The 25,084-nt window shown below is 45.1% G+C and overlaps 1 protein-coding gene across 4 annotated transcripts; it reads right to left on the minus strand.

Moving 5' to 3' along the window:
- Positions 1-329: 329 nt before the first annotated feature.
- ZDHHC5 (zinc finger DHHC-type palmitoyltransferase 5) lies at positions 330-24,578 on the minus strand. 4 transcript variants are annotated; one of them, XM_058526841.1, is made up of 12 exons: positions 24,318-24,578; positions 19,762-20,946; positions 11,825-11,946; positions 8,153-8,310; positions 6,327-6,499; positions 6,076-6,178; positions 5,123-5,214; positions 4,559-4,691; positions 3,959-4,082; positions 3,444-3,556; positions 2,112-2,971; positions 330-1,665 (listed from the first exon to the last, which is right to left on the minus strand). In XM_058526841.1, the coding sequence occupies exons 2-12, from the start codon at positions 19,863-19,865 to the stop codon at positions 1,500-1,502; spliced, it is 2,148 nt and encodes a 715-aa protein (XP_058382824.1). In that variant the 5' UTR covers positions 19,866-20,946; positions 24,318-24,578; the 3' UTR covers positions 330-1,499. The 4 variants fall into 4 exon arrangements, with proteins under 4 accessions (XP_058382824.1, XP_058382825.1, XP_058382826.1 ...); XM_058526842.1 differs by lacking the exon at positions 24,318-24,578 and adding an exon at positions 24,094-24,184; XM_058526843.1 differs by lacking the exons at positions 19,762-20,946; positions 24,318-24,578 and adding an exon at positions 10,061-10,231 and having other exon boundaries at positions 11,825-11,878.
- Positions 24,579-25,084: the final 506 nt, after the last annotated feature.

A 25,084-nucleotide genomic window follows, 5' to 3' on the forward strand; every position in this document is an offset into this window, starting at 1 on the left:
CTTAACTTTTTTTTTTTTTTTTTTTAATTCAGTAATTTAATTTCTTTCTGCTTGCCTCTCTGTGTGCTTTACAATTAGCTCTGTTATTAGAGGCCCCGGGCCGGGCCCGGCCCGAAGGGACACACTGGGAAAGGACGGTCTTGGTAGACGGGAGACAGGGAAGGGACCTCTTCAGAGGGGCAGGCACAGATCTGCTGGAGTTGGGGGGGGTCCGTTACACATTTAGTTCTGGCCCGGCAGGAATCGTGCCCAGCGGGGACGATTTGTAATTTCCCAGTAGAGATCACTCACCCTGCCTTAACCAGACAAAATAACACAAGTCAGGGGGAGCTGGTTAGATCAGGATTTCTTTTTATTCCTTGTTGGTTTAAAATGGCTAATCAGAATAAAAAATAAAAGGGCCTCTGTCTAGAGGCTGGGGTCTCCCCTATTTAGAGGTTAGAACCCAGGTATCCCCTCTACCCAGCACCATACTGAGGTGGGCTGAGGGGTAACCCCCAAGGGAGAATCGGAGGGGCCTCGGCCTGCCACTCCTTCTCTCTATCCCAGTTTTTGGCATGTGATGAAAAATATTGCTTTTTGGATTCTTCTCTCCCGGCCTTGGATCTAAAAATAATATTAACTGTGTGAATTGGGGGAAGGCTTTGAGGGGACTTGAAGAAGCCCACCCTAATCCCTCTCCCCCAAGGAGGGGGTATTATTCAATATTGTTTCTGGAGCTCGGCCAAGCTCTTTTCCTGATCTCCCCACCACCACCCAAGTCATGGGGCTGTGACCCCTTTCCTGGGGAAACTAAGTGCCAATGAGCCTAGAAAACTAACTCTGCTCTCCAAGTCCTTCCCTCCTCTGACCAAGACCCCAGACTCGCCTCTCCCCGGGTATCTTTCCTGATCACTTAGCACCAACAACAGGGGGTGCTATTTCCTTAGTTGGTGACTGGGACAAAAGAGAGGGAACCATGGGGAAAAGGAAGACTTGATCGATGTCTCCCCTCCTTTCCTGCTGGTCTGAGGAATGGGAAGAGTAAGATCCCCCTCCTTACACATATCCCTCCCTCATTTTCCCATCCCAGGATAGATATATAATTTCTTTGATATTTATAATATATATATATATATATATATGTACACACACACCTGGTAACGCAGAAGAGGAAAAAAATAGAATCCGTAACAATAATAAAAAAAATTATTTCTGGTTTTAAAAATGATCTGGTTCCCTCCAGGGCGAGCAATTGCACAAATGTCCACTGAGTCTGGTCCAGGGGTAAGGAAGGGAAGGTCTTAAAAGGTGGAGGGGGTTACTACCCCAGTCTCAGAGCCCCAACTCTCTGACTCCCCAACCCCACTGCATTTTATGAAACACTCCTCATCCTCTTGGAATTGGTGGTTTCAAAAGTGTCCATACAGGGGAGGGGAGCCCCTTGAGGAAAGGAAGGTGGCCGCCTGGGGCCCTTTGGTGTAGGCGCAGAGGCATGGGGGAGGGGAGGTGCCGAAGGCTCACACCGAAATCTCATAGGTGGTGCCACCCACCCCTGACACCTTTTTGACTCCTCCCCTTGTGGGGCTACTGAGAGGTGGCTGGCCTGGGCCAGGGGAGGCTGAGCCTATACTCTTGGGCTGCCCGTTGGATTTGCTGTAGGCGGTCTTGAGCTGTACTTCATCTCTGGGAAGAAAAGAAGAGAGAGGTGTCAGGAAGTGAGACACAAAACACAAAAAAGGGAGATAGTTTAAAAAGTTAAGAGAAAAAAATGAGATACTTTTCTACATATATACTTTCTTACCCAAACATTCCCTTTTGTTTTATTGCCCTGCTTAAAACAAGCCTGATTCCCTTTCTCCCCTATTTATTCCTTCTCTTTAATAGCAGCTATCTTGCATAGTTACTCTCAGGCAAATAAATTACTTTTTAGAAAGACAAGATTAAGATTCAGTCTCTTAACAGGAATGGCCTATGAAGGCAGCTGGAATAAGACTGAAAATGAAGAGCTGTCTACAAGCAGGCTAACCCTGGGTCCACTTGCACTAGACTGTACAAGTGTAGCCCTGATACCTAACAGGACAGTATGCTAATTTTAAGTCCGCTGAGGGCCAGGATGGGCTGATACTTACTTGGGTGTCAGTAATGGCTGCAAGGCCACTTCTTCCGTCTCAGAGACACCAGGTGGGGCTTTTTGGCTGCTGTAAGACATAGATCGGCCCAAGTATGGGGCAGTTGGGCCTGGTTCAGGGGACCCTAGTCCCCGGCCCCTTAGCCCATCTGGCTTGCCAAAACGGGGGGCAGCTGGGCGTCCCAGTGGAGTCTTGCCCAAGGGTGATCTCTTCGAATCATCTGAGGAGGAACTAGTACGAGGGGCATGGCCTGAGCCTGGTGTTGACTGAATGCCCGAGTCCCCCAAGCCTGGTTCTTCCTCATGGCCTGGGAGTGGGGGTGACTGGCGGAGTAGCTTCTCGCGTTCCTGGAGGGAGGCCACAATATGGCGCGACAGATTGTCGTACCGGACTGGTGAGGGCTCTCGGTGTGCTGGGCCGGTTGGCACCAAACGTGGGTGCCTCTCGGCTTCCCGTTGCTGGGCCAGCCGGGCTGACAGGAAGGGAGAGGTGTAGCCTAAAGGTGGGTCTGGCTCAGGCCCTGCCTGCACTGACTCAAAATCAGGGCTGTCTGAAGGAGTGAGCAGGCTGTCATAAGATAGGCTTCCATTGCGTGTCTGGTTGGCCAGGCTCTTATAGGAGGTGGAAGTTGTGCCCTCTGAACGAATGGACTGCAACTGGCCCAGCTCAAAGCCTGTGCCCTGGGCCGACTTGAGGCTGGAGGAGCGTGAGCCACTGGATAGTGGATCGAAGTGAAAACTTTTGCCAAAGGTGGGAGAACGGAAGCTCTCTGGCTCCAAGCTGGGCTCTGAGCGGTAGCTGGGATGGCGGCTGCTCTCTGCAATTGACGTTGGCTCCTTCAAGCTGTCCCCACGACTCAACTGAGGAAGAAAGTAAAGCAGGCTCTTAGTGCTCCTCTTCTTGTGACACATGTTAGGCCCCAGAGCCCAACGAGTCAATCAAAAACAGTACTTGTTATGTGCCAGCAATATGCTTAAAACTTTTACATGCATTATCCTGTTTAACCACTAAAGCAAATCTATGAGTTGGTACAAATAATATCTCATATTAAGATGCAGAAAATGAGGCTTAGAGAGGTTAAGTAACTTGCCGGTGATGGGTTTTGAACTCAGATATGCTGTAATCAGTGCTTTTATCTCTTAGGCTACGTTGCCCCCTCCTTGATAAAGGACACACTATCAAGGAGATTCAGTCCCACTCATGCCAACAATTAGTAAAATGCCTTTGGTTTTTGTTTCTTCCCTCTGCCTCTTCCTTCCCTCCTCTCAATCTTCTTTAGCCCAGAACAGTTGCCATACGCTACGAGCCCACTTCTTAGAGAGTACTGAATACCTTGGCGCTGGAAGAATGAGGCATGGCGGCTGACGTACTGCTGCTACTGTAGCCTGGACGATACTTATACATGGTAGGTGTAGGAGGACTGTCCTTGCCCAATAGGCTGGTATCTGCAGGAAAAAAGGCCCAAGAGGCACCACTTTACAAGCTGTTCTCTTAACCTGGCTAGAGTTTCCTAAAGAACAAGAGGAGAACAAGGTGGGAACAGACCTAGCAAAAAGAAAGTCCCAGAAACGATTTTCCTGAAATCAAGACTAAGGCTCATACCAGCCCAGAACTCGGAGTGAATGCACCAAACATTCACATCTAGGACGTTCTCTGGTCCATCTAGAGGCTGATAGTTCTCCCGACAACAGTCCAATTCACTGCCAGTAGCTAAGTGGCATCCCCTTTCTCCCAGCTGTCCAAAGAGGTGGCTCAAGTGCCACCTGTTGGTACTACCTCCCAGCCCTTGCCTATTCGTCTTCTCTACAGCTCACAAGTAACCTCCTCACTCCTGCCGTTGCCCTTACCCTCATTAGTAGCCAGGCTGAGGTGTGTCCGTAGCCCTGCGTAACGGCTCAGGTCCGGCTTAGGAGGCGGTGGAGGTTCAGCATCCGCGGACTGGCTCTCTGTTATCTCCAAGCTTCCCTTAGACTGGATAAAGGAGGGAAAGTCAGATTTGGAGAAGTGGGCATTAGGGCGACTCAAAGTATGGATCTGGCATAAGAGGGGTGTTGGGGAGTCAATTATCACATATTTCGAAACTGGGACTGCCAAGACAAGGGACAAGAGTCAGTTTGCAGATGGTACTGGATAAAGAAAAGTTGTCAGTAAGGGTTTAATTCTGTCACTTATTTGTTCATTTCCACCAACTACTACTTTTCAAGCTCCTACCATCTGCAAGCTGCTATAGTAAGTCCTATGAAGATGTAGAAATGAATGCTCTTGATTTCTACTGTCAATGAACTTACAATCTAATGGAGAAAAGAAGATACGTATTTAAGTAATTTTAAAACACATCAGAAAGTGATAAACACCCTAAGAGAGACGTAAACTAAAAGCAAGTTTCCATCTCTTTGCCCTGAGTGCAAGTCCGCAGTTATCTAGCTTTATTTCCCTAAACTCCTCACCTTACTTCTCCTCAGCTCTCCCTGGATACCATTGTCCATGATCTTCACAGTTATCTGTCCATCTGACACGTCTGGTCGAAGGAAGGGAGGTCTGATTACAATGGTCTTCTCTTTCTTTGGTCTCCCCAAATACCTGAGTATCAAAAGAGGGCTTTCATTCATTCATTCATTCTAAAATATCTATTGGTTGCCTACCTGTGTAAAGCATTTTTACAAATACAAGAAACAGTCCTACCAGGACAGTGAAAGAAAGTCAGCACTGAACTGTTCAATTCCTTTGATTCCATAAGAACTGCAGCAAGACTAGGCCTCTGGGCAGACACCTAGCACAAGGCACTCAGGAGTAAATCTCACCCTCAACTCTCAAAGGAGAATAATCATAATAGCTGAAGAATATCAACTGAACTCACAGGGTCCACTAAAGGATGGCATGTCTCTCCCATGGTGACTTCTTAAAAGAACACTTCTTAAAAGGCAGTCTCCCACCAGACCTCCCCTATACCAGAACAAGCCCAAAGAAGACACAAGTTTTGACCAAAGGTGAGCCCAAAGAGGTAGGTGTACCTGGGTGCTGGGGAACTGCAGAGTACACGGCTGACATTGTTACAGCAGCCATTGGTGAAGGGGTTCACACCTCCCCGGAATTTACCCGTAACCTAGAGGGAGGAAAAAAGGGCCAGATCAGTCAGATGATGGGACTTGGACTTCCAAAGGCCAAAACACAAATGAATGACAAATTACTGTGCACCTCCTATCTGGGAGATGCAAAAATGAGTGAAACACGATCTTACCATCAAGAAGCTTACATGTGTGCTGGTTAAGAATGAGAACTCTACAGTCAGGGTCCTCAGTTCAAATCCTAGTCTACCTCATCATAGCTATCTGAACCCAAACATCAGTTTCCTCATGTAAAATGGGGATAAATAGCTCTCTGGGGGCCGGCCCCGTGGCTTAGCGGTTAAGTGTGTGCTCTCTGCTGCTGGCAGCCCGGGTTCGGATCCCGGGTGTGCACTGATGCACCACTTCTCCGGCCATGCTGAGGCCACGTCCCACATACAGCAACTAGAAGGATGTACAGCTATGACATACAACTATCTACTGGGGCTTTGGGGGGAACATAAATAAATAAATAAAATCTTAAAAAAAAAAAAAATAGCTCTCTGAATGTTGAAAACTAAGATAATATACACATGAGTAAGCAAGTAAGGTCAGCTATTATATGCACAAAAAAAATTATTTTCCTTTAAGGAGCACTATAAGCTTCTTGACCGCTGGCCCTGATCTTTTATTGTTTCTATAAGCTCAGAGCCCAAATTGCCCAGTACATAGTGGACAGTCTGTAAATGTTAATTAAGAAATGGCCTCTGTTCTCACGCTTACATGAGGAACTTGGACACTTCAGCATAAAAAGTATTCATTAAGCATCTATTTGTGGAAGCACTATGCTATACACTAATCAGAGGGCTAAGTGACACATGCCCTGCTCTACAGGGGTCTCCCATCACTTCTCCCTGTACCTGTTCATTGGTTGTACGTCCCCTAGCCACCAGCACCACGTGAAATCCGGTGAGGCCAGCTACAGGGATGAAGAATAAGCCAGCCACACACATTACTGCCATTCTGAAGCCAAACAGTCAAGGAGAACAGAGCAACGTGATCTCACTTCCTCAGCCCATACTGTAGCCATCTTCCCTTCGACCCTCACTACCAAAGGACTCCACTTTCCACATTCTTCCCCCTCCCAATCCCGCAACGCCTTAAAGGATACGTGACAGCCGTGCGGACCCCTGAGAGTTCCTCCATGTGGTAGAGGACATAAAGGAGGCCAAAACCAAACACACCCATGATGTGCGCTGTCAGGGAAAGGAGGAAGAGGAAGAAATAACGGTAGTTCCGGCGACCAATACAGTTGTTCACCCAGGGGCAGTGATGATCAAATTCCTAGGGACAAAAAGAGAGAGACTGAAAGGCCTCCTCGGACTACAACACTAGATCACGTCTGTTAAGAAGAGGAACAGGGGCCGGCCTGGTGGCATAGCGGTTAAGTTCACGCACTCCACTTCCATGGCCTGGGGTTCACAGGTTCAGATCCTGGGCACAGATCCACGCACTGCTCATCAAGCCATGCTGTGGCGATGTCCCAATAAAGTAGAGGAAGACGGGCATGGATGTTAGCCCAGGGCCAATCTTCCTCAGCAAAAAGAGGAGGATTGGCAACAGATGTTAACTCAGGGTAATGTTCCTCGCCAAAAAAAAAAAAAAAAAAAAAGAAGAAGAAGAGGAACAAATGGAAGAATTTGTGTTGCTTTTAGTAATTTGTGATCATGTTCATCATTTAGTTGTGAAATTAAAAACAGACTCATGCAGTTTATCTTGCTCTATCAATCTGTAAGGAAAACCTTCCAGAGGTTAATCAAAGGGCAAGGCCATCTCTCAAAGTTTATCTTATATGACCAAGGAATACTGAAAGGGACGAACGTCAGAAGCTCTGCAAATACAGTAAGATTCATGAGGAAAGAGGTTCGGAAGGAAAATGTGGCAGGCAACTGCTTACAGCTGCGTAAAAATTGCTTGGCAAAAGGGGTTAAAAATAAAAGACAAGGGGGCCGGCCCCGTGGCTTAGTGGTTAAGTGCGTGCGCTCCGCTACTGGTGGCCCAGGTTCGGATCCCAGGCACACGCCGACGCACCGCTTCTCCGGCCATGCTGAGGCCGCATCCCACATACAACAACTAGAAGGATGTGCAACTATGACATACAACTATCTACTGGGGCTTTGGGGGAAAAAAAAAAGGAGGAGGATTGGCAATAGATGTTAGCTCAGAGCTGGTCTTCCTCAGCAAAAAGAGGAGGATTAGCATGGATGTTAGCTCAGGGCTGATCTTCCTCACAAAATAAAAAAATAAATAAAATAAAAGACAAGGGTGCCGGCCTGGTGGCGCAACGGTTAAGTGTGCACGCTCCACTTCGGAGGTTCAGGGTTCACAGATTCGGATCCCGGGCGCGCACCGACGCATCGCTTGTCAAGCCACACTGTGGCAGCATCCCATATAAAGGAGAGGAAGATAGGCATGGATGTTAGCCCAGGGCCAATCTTCCTCAGCAAAAAAGAGGAGGATTGCCATGGGATATTAGCTCAGGGCTGATCTTCCTCACAAAATGAATGAATGAATGAATGAATGAATAAATAAAAATAATAAAAGACAAGGATGCAGAAGGACAGGCAGGAAGAGAAATATAACTGTAAAATTTTAATGCAATAGCATGACACAGTGGAAGCAAGAGATAACACAAAGCCAGGACAAATAACCAAAAAGATGAGCTAAAGGATAGAAGACTGAAGCTATGAATCTTGGTGTTGGGAAAGCCTGTGCCCACTGCGGGTCCCTCCTGTAACAGAAGAATATTTATGCTCTACCTCTCATGTGTACATCACTGCTAACACCTTTTGAGAGAGCTAGAACACACAGCCCAGGTAGTTAGCCAGGACTATATTTCAATCAAGGCCAAGAATCCACAGGATTCAATTCTTATTCTATGGAGGAAGAAGGTAACTTAGGTTAAACGTCAAGGCTTACCCCACTCAGGGTTCTTACCTCCACACAGTTGTCACAGACACTGCAGTGGGAACATCGAGGAGGCCGGTAGAAGCGGCAGGTGGCACACCATTTCATGCGCACCTGGATGCCCTTGATCTCCACTGTTTTGTAAAGAGGAGCTCGGAAGTCATCTTCCTTGTCTTCATCCTCCTCAGCTGTAGAGAGGAAAAGTTAATTGAAAAACCACCATGCCAGAACAGTACTGGGCACTAGGAATACCGTAATATTCAAAATATGGCCTCTGCTTTCGAGGAATTCAGTTTAATGGGTGAGAGAGACGAGGAACTCGTAACTAACACTGTGAGATCAGCTCTGTATACAACACTATGGGAACACAGATGAGGAAGCAACTGACTTCTGCATTGGGAGATGAGGTTCAAGAAAATATGACTCAGAGGTGCCTCTGATATGGGTATGCTGATATTCTTGATTTACATATTATGAATATATCTTAAAAGAAATAATTTACATATCAAAGCACATATATAATGAGTTTGCATAACGGTTCAGTATCTACAAGTACGTGACTGAACTATAGCAATCCAAGAGAGGAACTAACACCAACCTTTTTCCAAGCACAAACCCCTTTGCCCAAAAGGTCTTCTCCTACTCTGTTAATTCCCTATAACCTATTTCAGTACTGTTTGTTGGCTCAAGACATTCTCTTTACCTGAATCCCACTTCAAAACTTAAAGGACATTATTTGCCTTCTCATCTGTAGTGTGCCATTCTTATTTTTTTATTATTAATGTAAGAAAAAATATATGTGGGAAGTGATATTAGGGTATTAGGGACTAAAAATTAAGTTTTCAAATTTACTGATTTAGGGAAATGCTTACAATATAAATAAGTGAAAAAAATGCACGGTAAAGAACTGTACAAACAAAAAGATCCCATTTTGAAGACAAAAATATACACATATACATATGCTACAGATACATGGTATATATAAATATTATATACATAAATCTTCAAAATATTGGAAAGAAATATACTACAACATAACAGTAGTTATCTCTGGGCTGTGAAATTATAGGTATTATTTGTCTTTCTTATACTTTCAATATTCTATAATGAATATTCACTACTTACTAAAATCTTTACTTTTTTACAAAGGGTTTTTCTTCCAAAAGAAAAAGATTCAAATGCTACTTACTTTGAAATATCTGATCCTTCAAGACCATCATCTACCAGAAGTGAGCCCTTTCTCGTCTTAAAGTACTACAGTCATGCCTCAGTTAATGACAGGGACTTGTTCTGAGAAATGTATTGTTAAGTGATTTCATCGTTGTGCAAACATCATAAAGTGTACTTACAGCCAGCCTAGATGGTGTAGCCCACTACACACCTAGGCTATACAGTACTAATCTTATGGGACCACCATTGTGTATGTGGTCCATTGTTGACCAAAAACTCATTATGCAGTGCATGACTGTATAGTTCTTTGATTACTCTCATAACTTATCACACAGTGTATTTATTCATATAAATGTCTTCCCTATCTTCCCTTCTACACCGAGCTATTTAAAAGCAAGGAATTGTTTAAAAAAATCATCCCAAATGACCATAAGGCCTTCCATATATATAGCAGATCAATAAATATTTGGTAAATGAACATTAAAGGCTCATTAAAATAGCCCTCCTCGACTTTAGGGACTCAAAGTTCCTTCAGCTCACTTAATCTTGGCAACAGAAGTCACAAATGAAGCAGTGACACAGGCTTGGTGAGCACAATCAATTTCAGAAAGATCTCATCTCACCAAAGTTGCTATCCCAATCCCACCTCTCTCTCTTGCAAGATAACGTCACACTTGAGAGAAAAATTAGATGTCATCAGCAACAATCTTCATCAATTTCTCTTCTTTCTACCTTACTTATTCCACTAATGATGGTTCTTCCTCTCACCTCCTGTCCCAGAAACAGCCTATTTCTTCAGTAAGCACAATCCTTCCAACATGCACGGGAAAGCATCTCCTTCCTATAGAAGGTCACTCTTCAATTATCCCTTTTCTTCAACTTCAGCTCCTCTCTCTTCTCTGGTCCCATCTCCTCATGCTACCAACATGCTAAAGCCTTCTGTATCATTAAAAAAAAAAAAAAAAAAAACACAACCCTCCCGGAAGATATTCCATCTTCCGCCTTCTCTGCTTAACTTCTTGAAAGAGTAATTTTAATACCCACTGACTTTGCTTCCTCATTTCCCATTCACTGCCTTCCAAACCATTACAACTTTGGTAATTTAGCTGCATTTCTCCCACATACATAAACACATAATTAAAACTATTCTTTAAAAAAAAAAACAAAAAACTCTTCTTGCTAAGATCACTAATTTCTGAGTTTCCAAACCAATGGGCAATTTTGAGCTTCCATACTATTGGATCCAATTTCTTATACTGCCAACCATCAAGTATTTCATGAACTTTCCTTAGTTCCCACTTTGTCCAGTTTCCCCTCCCAATAGCCTTTCTTGCTCAGTCCCTCTCAGTGACTCCTCCTCCTTTGCTCATTATTAAAATGTCAGTGCTGGTCAGGTCTGACCTTGGTTCTTTCCTAATCTCATTCTACTTTCTCTAGACAATCTTAGTACTGTTGCTTCAAATACCACATGACTGAAGGCTCTGAGATGAAGGTCTTTGACTCTGACCACTCAATTGCCCTGTGGGTAACTCTACCTGGATGACCCATAAGTATCTCAAATTCAGCATGCCTGAGATGCTCTCTCTGTCTTCCTTCCAAACCTATTCAACATTCCTATAACTCATATCTTTGTTTATAAAAATCAGCATCCAACTTATCTCCCAAGTTAGGAACCCTGGAACTACACGAGACAATTCCTTCACTCTCTCACTCACCCCCAATAAGCAACTAATTATGAAAAATTCTGTTGAGTATACTTCCAAAAAATCTATAAACCCAGCCTTGAATTCAAGTCTCATCTGGTTTGCATTATTGCAATAGCCTCCCAAAAGGTATCTGTACATTCTTACAAGAATTATTTTTATAAAAGGAAATCTGATCCTGTGATTCCTCCAATTAAAGACCTCTTGCTGTCCAAAGAAATATAATCTATTTAATTTAGCATATAAAGTCTTTCACAATTTGTCTCTGGGTTTATCTCCTGCTCCTTTTTGGCCCCACCATGCCCTATATCTTCCACCCAACTGAGTTCAGCCTTTCATAGTTACAAGTTTCTGCATATGCTGCTTCCTCTGCCTAGAACGCCCTTCCTTCCATCTTCTACTTGATAAAGTCTTTCCTACCTACCTTTAGCAGCATTTCCCCAATTTATCTGGGCAGATGTAAGTGTACCCTTTTCTATGGTCTCACAGAACCTTGTTCATGCCTCCATTACAGTTTGTATCACACTATGGTAACTGCCTAATTCATCTTAGATATCATTGTACCTAATGATAATGCCCAACCATATGCTCAAAATAAATTTCTGCTGAATGAATAACTGAAAATCAAAGAGTTGACCCAAAGTGAATCACATGGCTAGCAGTTATGACATACATTCCTGAAGACCCTGACCTGCTCTTCAGCATTAGACTATAAAAGAAATCCCAAAACCCTAGAACTCCTAAGGCCCAGGATCAAACGTGTATGTCCAAAAATCATTAGTTTTCAAAGGTAGTAAGGAGCTTCCAAGAGAAGAGAGGGAGATCTTACCTCGAGGGAAAATCCCTGGGTCCATGAAGGTGGCCATGCTGAAGTTGGCCAGCACAAAGAGAAAAACAATCGCATTGTAGATGGGCACTGCAGGTGACACATAGAGGCTTAGTCCTGGACAGCTGCACAGATAACAAAGAAAATGAGGGGCTGCCTCTAACACTTGGGACACCAACTGTATGAAAATCTATAGATTCAGCCCCCACACCTATATACAAATCTTGTGCGGTTCACCTTTGCTGTCTCAAATTATCTTTATCCTTCCCAACAAGTGGGCCTAGTTTCCCACAGAAATGCTCATTTTAGATCAAGGTACAAGACTCAGAATCTCTCCTACCATAACCCCTTGCACTAAGGTCTGTGTTCTTCAGATTCATTATTCCCCTGTGGATCTTTCCTCATGTTTTGCAATCTGTCCTTCTCTACTTTTAAACCAGGCACAAGAGCCAGGGACTGAGTGTGTAACTGACACCAGCTACATTCCCTTTTCTGGAGCAGCCTGAGGCTTCTGGATCCCAGCCATGCCCCACTGACCTGCACACTGGCCCAAAGCAGGGGATACCACCTGCCTCTCTGGCTCCCAGCTGGCTCTGAACCACTCTCAACTGCCTAAAGTTTCTTCACTGCATCAGATGTTCCTGAGAGTTTTATTCAACTAGAGGCTAGTTCTCGAGGCAAAGAAAAGAAACAAAACCAAAACATACAGATAAAGATGGATATCAAGACACACAACTAGACCCCTTGAGGTCTATAAATGAAGCAGAAGAGTGGAGGAGGAAAAAAAGACAAGATAACAGCCCAAAGCAGCCCTAAATCAAAAGAAACTGGCCCAACATATCCAGTATTCCACAGGGTCCAAATCAAGAGACATGCTTTAGGAAACTTTTCACAAAAAAAAGAGTGCCCTAGTCCAGGATTCAGCTCCGTCTCTGCCGGGATATGAGTTTATGTAGGACTGCTGCAAGAGCTCTTCCATTCTCTGATGATTTCCTGGGAGCTGGAAGTTTCAGAAGAACACGTGATGTGCTGCTTGCTTTGTCAGTAGTATCAAGCGCCCTCTCTCCTGTCTCAGCTCAGGAAGAACCTCCCATTACAAGACAGTGGCTAAATACCCTAATCTACTTTGTGGCTGAGAACTTAATCTCTGGAATTAGGGCAGGATCTGTCCTTGTCCCCTTTATCTAGACCAGTCACAAGGAAAGGAAGAGTTCATTGAAGGAAAGGAAGAAGGGGCCAGGAGAACAAGACAGTAAATGAGTCTGGAGAATTAATCCAAAGCAATCCTGGATTCTGTTGAGAGAGGTGATCTGTCTCCATCAAAACAAAAAGCACAGCCTTGAATAGTGATTCAGGACAATTCACAGGAACTGAGCTCCTTAATGAGATATAAACAAACTAATGATAAGAGGACAAAACTGATTATCACAAAGCATCTCACAGGTCTTTACCACCAGCATCTATTTCTTCAAATTCCATTAAGCCACTCATTAAAGAAGATTTTTAAAGTAAATATTTATTATGTGCTAGGCTTTTTAGATAGTAAATATCAATTAACTCTTTGCTTCTGTTGATGGGTCAGTCCATAATTGGGAGAAAAAATAATGAAGCTAGAGCGAAGGCACTGATTTCAAGGGCAAAAGAGACCTTCAGTCACAGCTCTAATTTTATATCAAAGTCTCCTATGGAAGCCTCTTCCTCTGGGGGTTCTTTGGTTCAGAAAAGATGTCCTCTTACCTTGGTAGGGTTTGGGGTGAAATACAAGCAAGAAAGAAGAGTCCTTACACAGCCCCACCCAAAGCCTGATATCCTAGGCTCCTTAGGAGGGAGGGAGAGAAACCGAAAACCAGTCATCCAGGTCGGAGCCCCTCCCTAGTACTTAGCTGTCGCTTCAATTTCCACCCAGGGAAGAGGAGAAAGGGTGACTCACTTGATTCCTACAGCCTCAGAAGATAATTAGAAGGGAAAAAGAAATTAAATCCTTAGAACACTGAGGTGCCCATGATTTAAAAGTCTCATTCCTAGAACTGGCTACTGTGGCCTCTTGAGCTTCTGAAAAAATAAGGACACCTCTATCCCTGTGGGAAACTAAGGTGAATGAGCATGAGACATCAGCCTCCCGCAAGCCCAGATGTCAATCTTTCCAATCCCCATTCTTTCTTCAGTTTCTGCATTTACAAACAAAGCAAATCATCCAATTTCTTGGGTATCCTGCCAACCACCTACCCTGGATAATGAACTTTACCCCTACAACCTTCTTGATATCAACCCATCCAAGTTGAAGTATGTAATTCTAGAATCGAGTTCCAACATTGACTGCCAATAAAGCCTACCCCTACAGTGGCAGCATCTAGAAATGATGCAAATAACTCAACTTCACAGGCAGTATTCATTCCTAGATTCAAATCAAAGACCCAGTGCTTCCAACCTTAGCACTCTAGTTGAGGGAACACCCCAGTGAGAATAGGCATGTGTGAACAGAGCCTGTTCCTGCCATATCCTATATCGTGCTTGACTTAGGAGAGGCTTGCCGTTGCTATCGTACTTTGCCAGATGCCTAGGTGACCACTCCAAATGGCCTGTCTGAATCTGTTGCCTTTGATGGAAGGAGATGAGGCCTGAGCTGAGGAGGAATTGTTGGGGCTTGTCCTCAGCCTACGGCAATAATCATAGAGCTCCAAAGCATAGGGAGTGGCCGTAGCCCAGGCTGGCTGACTCACTGATGAGACTCCCAGACCTATACCATCCCAGGAAGAACAGGTTCTTCTGCCCACCTACTCAGCACTGCTGTTTTGAAGGCCAAAAAAAATTGGGAGAGTGGGTTTCAATACCCACACTCCTAAAAATCTGTTTCCTAGCCCTCTCTCTAACACTTCCTATTATAAAAAATGGTGAAGTTCCTGGTAAGAAAGACAAAGTAAGAGTCAAGAAGCTTTGGATTTTAATCCTGTCTCCATCAATGCTTTACTATGTAGCCTTAGGTAATCCACAGGAAACTCTCCAAGCTTGTCACTTCAGCTACATAACACAAATATGAGAATGAAGGAGACGATGTTTGAAAAGATCCTAGAATTCTTTTTAAATCAGCTGGCTTAATACTGAGCATTCAGGGGATAGAAGACACAAAGAAAACATTATTCACTATCATCATCATCAATTATCATTCCAGCTCCACCTTCATCCCTAATTCCACTTCCCCTATCTGAGGTACTAGAGATTCAAGAACACTCAAAACAGAGGCACTAAGTTCCTAAAGAATAGGTCTATGCATTCCACCCATGCCTAGCACATAGTTTGAGTGTATGACTAGTGTTCCTTGTTGATGAGGCAAGGCTGGAATGAATATCCCACTGCCTGCCCCTGGGGATCCTCAAGATTCTATGGAAAAACAATCTTTCCCCTCCTAGGTGGGTAAGTTTCTCTTAAAACACTTGATTTGTCGTGTCTTACTCAGAGTTTCAAGCAGCTGAGTGCAAGATGTAGGACTTGGGCACTTATTCCTGGATGAGAAAACAACGTGGGAAGGAAAAGGAACAACCACTGCTCAATTAATGCCCTACATCACGAGGCTGCTCCCACTCAAATCAGGTGCTAGCACCTCTGCAGTCATGAAAAAAAGGACCAGAAGGAGAGTCACTGAGGTTGCCCAACTCTGTGGGTAAGAGGGTTGAGAGGGGCTAGAGGCAGAAACTGAAAAGAAGCAAGCTCTCTGATGGATGGGACACTGGAAAGACCATCACGGATCTTTGCACGGCCCTGACTTTTGTCCTTCCCACAGAGGATCCCTGGCAGCAGAGATTTTACCCCCGTGCCCTCCCTACCAACTTTAGAAACAGACAAAATGAGACACTGGCTGACTTAACTCACAGCTCAACAATACTTTTGGGGATACAATTCAGTGATTTATTTCAAATGGTATTGCCAGGAGCCCTAAGAATGTCTCAGGGGTCCCCAGGAAGGTAAAAAAGAGACAGCAAGTGGCTGGGCCTCTATGCACCATCCTCACTTGAACCAGAGCTGCCCTGCTCTTATGTTTCATATACTGGCGTTCCACATAAGATCTCACTTGAAAAAAGGGTCATGATGCTTAAATAAATTGCTCTAGGTCAACATCCTCACTATACAGGGGAAGAAACAGGTCCACAAAGGTTAACAGACTTCACCAGAATCAGTCTCCTGACCCCCAAACAGTGCTTATTCCTCCTACCTAGCACTGCCCTCTTGTCAATCACAAAAGGAGACTAAACAAAGACAGCTGAGGTTCCAAGCCCGTTATCTTAAATGCAGAGTCTATTACCTAATTGGGGGGGGAGGGTTACTTTAGCAGCCCATCTCCTTCCCAAATAGTGAAAAGGGAAAAGAATTCAGACAGGATCCCCAATAACTCTCCTGCTTAGTTTTAGTATTGGACAAATTCAGTGAATGAGAGGGATCGGGGTTCTAGGGGGACGGCCTCAAGTGTTCTACTGAAGCTTCTCTGAAGCAGAAGATTACCTTTTTTTTTTTTTTCCGGTGAGGAAGATCAGCCCTGAGCTAACATCTGCCAATCCTCTTTTTGTTGAGGAAGACTGGCCCTGGGCTAACATCCATGCCCATCTTCCTCCACTTCATATGGGACGCCGCCACAGCATGGCTTGACAAGCGGTGCGTAGGTGCGTGCCCGGGATCCAAACCGGCGAACCTCGGGCCACCGCAGCGGGGAGCGCACGCACTTAACCACTTGCGCCACTGGGCCGGGCCCAGATTACCGTTTTTTGATGACCAAACCCAACTGAAAATTTCTGCTTATAGCTTTCTCTACTTGACAAAGAAACATGGAGGGTAAATTGTTCCTAATTAGTTGAAGCCTACATGCCTCCAATAATTATGTCTGCCAATTAAAAGGGACTCTTCCTCCTACTCCCAGTCCTCTAGATCCCAAAGTAATTCTCACCTGGGGTTTATACTGATGTAAGAACAGACTGTTGTGGCCTAGTGAAGAGAACAGAAGGATGACAGAGTAGTTAGATTTAAGGCTCCAAATGGTAGCTGGTTGGAAGAGCCTTCCTCTTGTCTCTATCTGAAACCATGAATTCTTTTTTAGGGTGTATATGGTTTTAAACAGGGGTTTCTCCAAAGAACCTCAAAAGGGATAGAATCCGTGGGGGAACAGTTTTTGAGAACAGTGGTGCCTCAGCCCAGATATAAGCTTGTAGAGAAACTACAATGGTCAGATGGTTAGGAAGAGATGAGAATTTCAGAGGTACCCCAAGAGCTAGGTGATAGAGTAAAATAAATAGGGTGTTTATATCTCCATGAGGTGGGCAGGAGAGACCCTAGGAAGGAAAAGAGAGCCCAAAAATTGGCTCCGAGGAAACTGCCAGGGGGAACTCTCGCTATGACTTAAGGCTCTTCCAACTTTGGATTAGAGGCAGTAATTCCAAATAGAGTCAATATTGTCTTCCAAAATTTTTTTTTTCCTGGGGCTGAGAGACCATGGAATAAGGAGGGCCACTACTTTTCTGAAGGGAATGGGAAAGTAGGTTAAATAGCCTCAACTATCAGGACACCTCTTTGTGTGGAAACTGGTATAACCAGCCAAGCACTTCAACGGTTCCAGATTACCAAGTTAAGAACAAGGATTCTGCTTGCCCTATCTCAAGAACAGATGGATTGAAAGAGAGAAACCACTTACTGCTCTGAACTTCCTAGCTTCTCCAAAGGCTTTGCCTCCTAGGAAAATAGACCCTCCCCAACTAAGCAGGTCTAAGGGTGTCAAATTGGTTTTGTACATATCCCTCCTGACACAGCACAACTGCTAAAGGATACTAAGATCCCATATAAACATCCCTTGGTTAAACTGTTGATTCTATACTGGCCATAACAGCAGAAACCAAAACAAGTCTGACACTGAAGACTCACTCCTCCTTACTGGTAGTCAGTTCGTGAAGGACAGAACACTGAATATGTTGAGTTTAAACAAGAGAAAAAGACTATGAAGAAAAGAAGTCAAACAGAGAAGAGTAGGGCTGCTCCAGATGCCTGAGAAATTCAGCAGTCATGCTGCGGCTGGACAGCTGGGGCCAAAGAATCTACAACTTCTGCTCTTCAGAGGAAGACGTGAGAAGTAGGATTATGCTCATACCTAAGAGAACAATTCATTCTGTCCTTGCTTAAAAACTAGACAGAAAAACATCACTATCACTTTGCTGACTCTTTTGGCCAAATGACCCACATTTTTAAGAATTCCTTTTGGCATCTGAAGCTCCATTTTGGGGGTTTTCCTTCCCTATCTCAGATTTACCTTCTGTTCTATCTTTCTCCCCATAAGAATAACTGCCCCCACCCCAGCAATTCCTGTTTCACTCATCCTTCAATAAATCCAAACTGGGGCCGGCCCGGTGGCGCAAGCAGTTAAGTGCGAGTGCTCCGCTGCAGCGGCCTGGGGTTCGCCAGTTCGGATCCCAGGCGGGCACCGACGTACTGCTTGGCAAGCCGTGCTGTGGCAGCGTCCCATAAAAAGAGGAAGATGGGCAAGGATGTTACCCCAGGGCCAGTCTTCCTCAGCAAAAAAAGAGGAGGATTGGCAGATGTTAGCACAGAGCTGGTCTCCTCACAAAAAAAAAATAAAAAATAAAAAAATAAATCCAAACTGCTTTTATTCCCTACCACTTTAATTCTTTATCTTCCTCTTCCCAGCCACCTCACACGCTCTGAACAGCACCTCACAATTAGGTTTGAGCCTGAATCACGGCAAAGTGAACTCCTCCGAAAAACTAGCATGCTCTGATTGTTCCAAGAGCCACAACCAGAACACTAACTCAATGACTCAACAGTTTAAGGCTCAGAAGCCTGGTACATGATCATTTATAAGCAGGTAACAGCAAGGATGCTTGCCAGGTGCTCGACAGCTAAAATACTGGGGAAAAGGGGAAGGATAAATCACTCAGTCTTCTCCAGTAACAAGCAGATGAACAAAGTCTGAATATGCTAAGTGGGAAATCTTTCAATACAACAACTGCTTTTCCTAATAAGACCAGGGAATGGGAGAATTACTGCCATTCCCTTCACAAGGAACTAACATAAAGGAATTCTTCTAGGACTCTCTTCCTAAATAAAACTTGCCCTTTCCCAGTGGCCTTCAGTTCTCCAGGCTTCGGCTCTTAAATGTACAGAGAGGGCCCGGCCTGGTGGTATACTGGTTAAGTTCACATGCTCCACCTCAGCGGCCCGGGGTTCACAGGTTCGAATCCCAGGCGTGGACCGACACACCACTCATCAAGCCACACTGGGGTGGCATCCCACATACAAAATAGAGGAAGATGGACACAGATGTTAGCTCAGAGCTAATTCTCCTCAGCAAAAAGAGGAAGATTGGCAACAGACGTTACCTCAGGGCCAATCTTCCTAAACAACAACAACAAAAAAACTATCTGAATAACACTAAAAGCCAAAAATGCCTCACTGGTATATCTTCTAAATCAATTCTGAAATTCTCCAGTACTCGCAGTGCCCACAGTCTTAAATTTAAGCTTCAGATATCCTGGGGAAAGCCACTACCATCTGAAAAACCTTTCGTCTACTCTAGTTCTCTTTCTCTCAGAGAACTGATTGCTTAAGCTGCTTCAAGCCTCTCCGGTGGTTTCCTCCCACTTCCTTCCTAGGTCAGGATCATCTAATGATGGAGCTGGGTAGGAAAATATGAAGACATCTGTGATTCCAGAGGAAGGGAGGCAGGGGAAGGCAGAGGATTCAACGGAGCAAAATTTATAACAAGTCTGAGAGGACAGGCTTTTTCTCACTCTTCTCACCATGTCTCTGGGATTTGGCTTTATCTATATCAGACATCAAGCACTCCCAGTCACTTGGCTTTGCAATCAACTAGCAAAACTCAAGAGAAAAAATACCCTCTCGCCCTCCCATAGATTGCCCCCCAAAATCACCGCTAGGAGAAAACTCACGTAAAGGCAAAGAAGAGGGTCGTAGCTCCCACTAAGAAGATGGCGGCTGCTGAGACCGGAACATACTTGCTGGGTTTGAATCTCTTTCCAGACTCTGCGGGCATGTTGGAGCTCTGATGGGAGATCTGCCCTGCCGCATAGCCCAGGCCCACACAGCGGCAGAACAGACAAGAAAATGGGATGAGGGAAACAACGGAGAGAAGAGTCCAGAAGGAAACCAGGGAAACAGAAAATTTTAAATTATCACCCTTCCCCCTCCCAAACAAAAACCAAAGGTCAAAAGATCTCAAATGAAGGGAAGCACATGGGAGGGGGAAAGGTGATTCCAAATGATGAATAACCACCTCCCCAGAACAAGGCAGAAGGAGAGATTAAGAAATACAACTTGTACAATTCAAAAATTGGAGACAAACCGTAGGCTGTACGCATGCAAATGGTGGCAGGTAGAGAACATGGGCAGTCAGACAGACCAAGGAATTGCTCATGGATGGAGGCAAGTCTTCGAAAGGAAAGAATGGGAGAATATCAGGGCAGGGCAGGGCAGGACACTTGAGGCAAGTAAAATTCTTCGGAGGAGATACTACAGCACCTCCACGACCACCACACTTCCACCTAAAAGAGGTGTGCCCTGTGTTGCTATTTTAATCCATGAAGGACCCTGGGGCCCCTTCCAGCTTTAAAGAAGCTGTTTCCACTGCAGTTCTTGTCCTTTTTAGGCAGTTTTCTCAATGCCACCACTCCCACACCTTGACTTCAGGGCTTGTCGTCTGGCAATGGTGGTTTAATTTTATTTATTTTCTCTTGATGGCTAAAGCTGGGCAGCAGCTGTCACAGGGTCGAGTTGTAAATCCTTTTCTTTGAAGGGGGGGGAAATAGAGAGAGAGAGAGCAAGCTTGTCTATCTTCAATCTCTTCTTATTATTCCCAAGCCCTTTAAGGGCTCTCTTGCCTATAGGGTTCATGCAAAACTAAAGGAAAACATAAAATCCCGGAAGCCATGTTCTTCCCAATAAGCAAAATAAGATGAAGAAATCAATTCCACTTGAAGATACTTGTAAAAGGTTACTGTGGATGAAAACAAAGTTCCAAAGAGGTCCCTGTTTCCAGGTTAGTCAATGTCGCTGTTCTTTCTTCTTCAATCTTGGGCTTTCTGGATGCAGAGTTCAACTGGGTTACAGTGCCTCACCTGGAGAAAAACAAATATCTTTATCAGAGAAATTCTTCCAGGGTATTTCTTAACAACATCAAGGCTAAAACTCCACAGGCTACTCTGCGAAAAGTGCCTTTTGAAAGAAATACGATTTTGCTCCTCACTTATGTATATGTGGGAAAGGACTCTGAATTAGGAGGACAATGGATTCAGAATCCTTCACTCTTTTAAGTACTGTTCATATTGGAAAGAGAAGAACATGGCTTCAACTGGCCTAAGGTCATCAAAGAACAAGCTCTCATAAGGGGCCCATCTCACCTGACACAAATGGGCAGTAACAAATATCAAGAATATCAAAATCTAAAAACAAACAAGGGCACAGCAGTGAAGAGCAGTCCTAGAAAAGAGCTTTCTCTTTGGACAAAGAGAGTATATATTGCTACAATGAAAAAAGAAAAAAGTAACCTCAAAATTAGGACAGTAAGTCTCATTTCCTTTCTGTGTATGTCTCTCTGTCTCATCCCTCTATGCTTTTTAGTTATAACTCTGCAGAGGCAGAAGCTGAATTTTTGGTGTTCTGGAATAACCCATGAAAGAACTTGGGTGAGAAATGTTCTTGCACTGAAAAGTGAGATGCCCTCTATGAGAAACTGAGTCACCATAAGGGCTGGTCCTTTTCTTCCCTACTCAACAGTTTTTTATTCCTACCTTGGCCAGTTAGAAAGTCAACTGGCCCCACCTTCCCAGATACCATTAACAGTAACAATTATTTCTGTTCAGGGTAGTAGCAAAATAACACTAGCACTTTGAATTTTATAGGATGCTTTTCATCTAGTGATCTCAAAGCACTTAACTCACATTATCTGGTGACACAGTCCCTTATCCCGCTCCATAAAATTAAAGGCTAGAGAATGCCAGAGGCCATTCCACTGAATCGCTTGAGCAACCAGGTTCAGAACTCAAGAGTTCACATGCCCCTTTGCTGACAAAAACCCTTTCGACCTCTTTCTCAACCATCACTGCCTGCCCAGTGATGACAACTTGGAATCTGCAGACCAAAAATTTTACTTACGTTAGAATTTAAAAATGAAAGTTTTATTCCACCCAAGCAGTCTAGTATTTCCCTTAATACCAAAGGCAGAGAGTAAAATATCAGATTTGTTTAGTGAAATACAAATGTGCCCTGGAATTTATCACTTCCTCTCTTACCTATGGCATGGAAGGCAGAGGCACCTACCTTCAAAATGCATCGTCTCTCTCTTTAAAAAATAGAGTTTTAGAAGGCCAAACAGCAATATCAGAATAGAGTGAACACCCAGAGATTACAAGAAATTGTTAAAGTCCTAAAAAAGGTAAATCCTCTCTAGCTCCTGAATTTATGATTAACTCCCAGTTTCCTATATGAATCAAAGCTCAACTTTCTGAATTTAGGCCTAAGCAACTTTATTAACAATGAAAAGCAAATTCTTTGTTTGTAGACAGTACTATTAAAGTAAACTTTCCCCTCAAAACCCCAAAGATTAGAAAAGATGGAAAACTGCACTGTTTATATTTTATCTATAGTAGGATATCATTTAGACACCATATATTATTTCAGATTATATTTTCTGACAAGAAAAAAATCACATGGGTTAGTACTGCCATAGTAATGCAGGGTCATAAAAGGCCATGTAATTTTGAAGGTACGATACTGGGAAACAAAAGAGATCAGCATCTGAGATGTTTGGGGGGTACACATTAGAAGGGACAAGACAAAACCTAAGGGCCGGCCCCGTGGCTTAGTGGTTAAGTGCGCGCGCTCCACTGCTGGCAGCCCGGGGTTCGATCCCGGGCGCGCACTGACACACTGCTTCTCCGGCCATGCTGAGGCCGCGTCCCACATACAGCAACTAGAAGGATGTGCAGCTATGACATACAACTATCTACTGGGGCTTTGGGGGAAAAAATAAATAAATAAAATTATTTAAAAAAAAAGACAAAACCTAAGAATTTATTGACGTGAACAAAGACGCATCAAGTCTTAGCAGAAGGATGCGCTGTGGGTAGTAGGGATGAGACTGGGGTGAGTGTGGTTCATCAGAGCCAGCAGTTGGATCCATCCCAGTATGAGAAAGGTGTACAAGAATGTGTGTGACATATTCAGGCACAGAGTAATCTATGGAATGAAATATGTAGATAAAAACAACTACAGAATATGTGGTTTGAAGGCTTTAACAAATGTTTAATACAAGTACCTCCTTAAAGGTGTGAATGGATATGGGTAGTGCCACTGATAGCACAAGTATTGTTTGTTGAAATACAGTGGTACAATAGTACAATACAGTAAATCTCAATACAAAGTAATCAAGGTATCATGGAATAATACACATGTCAAGATAATGGCTGAAGAGTCAGGCAGAAGTTAAATATGGACGTTATCATTACATATAGAGGCAGCAAAGTACATCATGGCAATATAATTCTTGTAAGCATTAGGTGGATTTTAAAGAATAGGCGATAATGAGTACTCTGAAGAGATTTGATAACGTACAAAGGGTTAATGGAATAAAAGGATAGGGATGCGAATATAAGATCAACCTAGACAAAATGGCATTAACCAGGAAGTGAAAAATCCAAGACAGAAAAATAGTCTAGAGTATAACATACATGCGATCCTACACGTCCTTTCAGAACTTTAAGTCACTTTCTTACTTCTCATTTCAGTGTTTTCATTCGGCCAAGTGGGTAAAACACTTTCCACCTCCCTGTCCCACAAAGAGATTCCTATAGGTAAATCAGGAATTCGAGCTCCACTTTTAACAAGTACAAAGTACTAAAAGCATGGAGCACCAGGCTGGTGGGGGCAGGGGGAGGAAGCGGACGGATGGGAGAGAAAACAGGTAACAGGATGAGGCTTGAGCCAAAACAAGTATCAGCAGAGTGGGGCGAAGGACCTGAAACGCAAGGAGCTAAAAGGGGAACAGCACCCAATCCCCACCCCGGAGCTGGGGCAAGGAGGATCATCGCATGGGGCAGAGCTGGCTGAGACCGAGAAGGAATCCACGGAGGCAGGGCCCACTGGGGCTGCAGGAGCGGGCTGCGGGAGACGGCAGAGCCCGGGAGTGCAGGGCCGGGGGCGGAAGGGGCGGCGGCTGGGCGGAGGGACCGGGGTCCCGAGACAGGACCCGGCGGCCCGGCACTAACCCGTTCTGAACCCCGGCGGCCACGGATCCCCGGCCTCTACTCGTCGTCCGTTTCGGGGGCCCACGGGTCCCGCTGCAGTTGGATGACCCGGCCCAGAGAAGGAATGGGGCCTCAAACCACCTCCCCCTCCTCGGTCCCCCTTCCCTAGAGGTCACTCTCCCCTCCCACCTCACTGGCCCGGCACTTCCGGTTCCGCAGAGGGGGCCGGTGTCCCCGATACTCACCCGCGGCGCGGCTCCCGTCACCGCCGCCGCCGTTGCCGCCGCCGCCTCCGGGTAGTGCCGTCCGGCCTCTGAGAGGCAGCGCGCGGCCCCCGCACGCTCCACACCCGCCCTGCTCTGCGCGCTCCCGCCCGCCGACGCTCGTCTTCGAGACGGCGCGCGGCCGTGACCCTCAGCGCCGGGTCTCGAGCTCTCTCAGCGTTCCCATTGGCTCCCTGTCTCGGGCGCGCGCGACGTCTCTCGCGGGGCACGTTTCTCTCATTCATGCGGCTCGCGCAGCCGCGCCCGCCCCCGCTCACTCTCCCATTCACCCATGGCCCCCACCCTCACGCCGCTCCAGGGCGTGCGCGCGAACCTCGGCGACCGCGGCGACCTCGCGCTCTGATTGGATGCAGAAGCACAGCGCCGTACGCACGCGAGAAAACGAGAACGCGCGCGCAAGGCCGTCGGGTTCCGCAGACGACTGGGAGAGGAGGGTTGGCGTATTGCGCAGGAGCCAGAAATGGGGAAATGGCCGGACGAGTCTTCCGTTTTCCTGCGTCCTATTTTCTATTCCTACCGTATCCAAGCAGAAGTCCTCGAAAGTAAAACATAATTATATGTGTATACTGGAAGTACTCAAAAGCAAGCAGCTACCCTCTCGAATTCGCCAAACCCCCTCCAAGTAAGTGTGGTACAGTCCAGACAGGCTTCTGGTATAACCAATCACGGATGGGCCCCGCCGTCTTCCTGCCTAAATAGCCTTCCCCCTTCTTTTTTTTTTTTTTTTC

This window comes from Diceros bicornis, chromosome 31 (genome assembly GCF_020826845.1).
Source record: "Diceros bicornis minor isolate mBicDic1 chromosome 31, mDicBic1.mat.cur, whole genome shotgun sequence".
NCBI lineage: Eukaryota > Metazoa > Chordata > Mammalia > Perissodactyla > Rhinocerotidae > Diceros > Diceros bicornis.

Coding starts and splice junctions, on each gene's coding strand:
- ZDHHC5 (XM_058526841.1), bottom strand. CDS start 19,865: ATGCCCGCAGAGTCTGGAAAGAGATTCAAACCCAGCAAGTATGTTCCG. Junction 11,947..19,761: donor ACCCTCTTCTTTGCCTTTAC/GTGAGTTTTCTC, acceptor TTATCTGTGCAG/CTGTCCAGGACTAAGCCTCT. Junction 1,666..2,111: donor CAGCCATTACTGACACCCAA/GTAAGTATCAGC, acceptor TTTTCTTCCCAG/AGATGAAGTACAGCTCAAGA.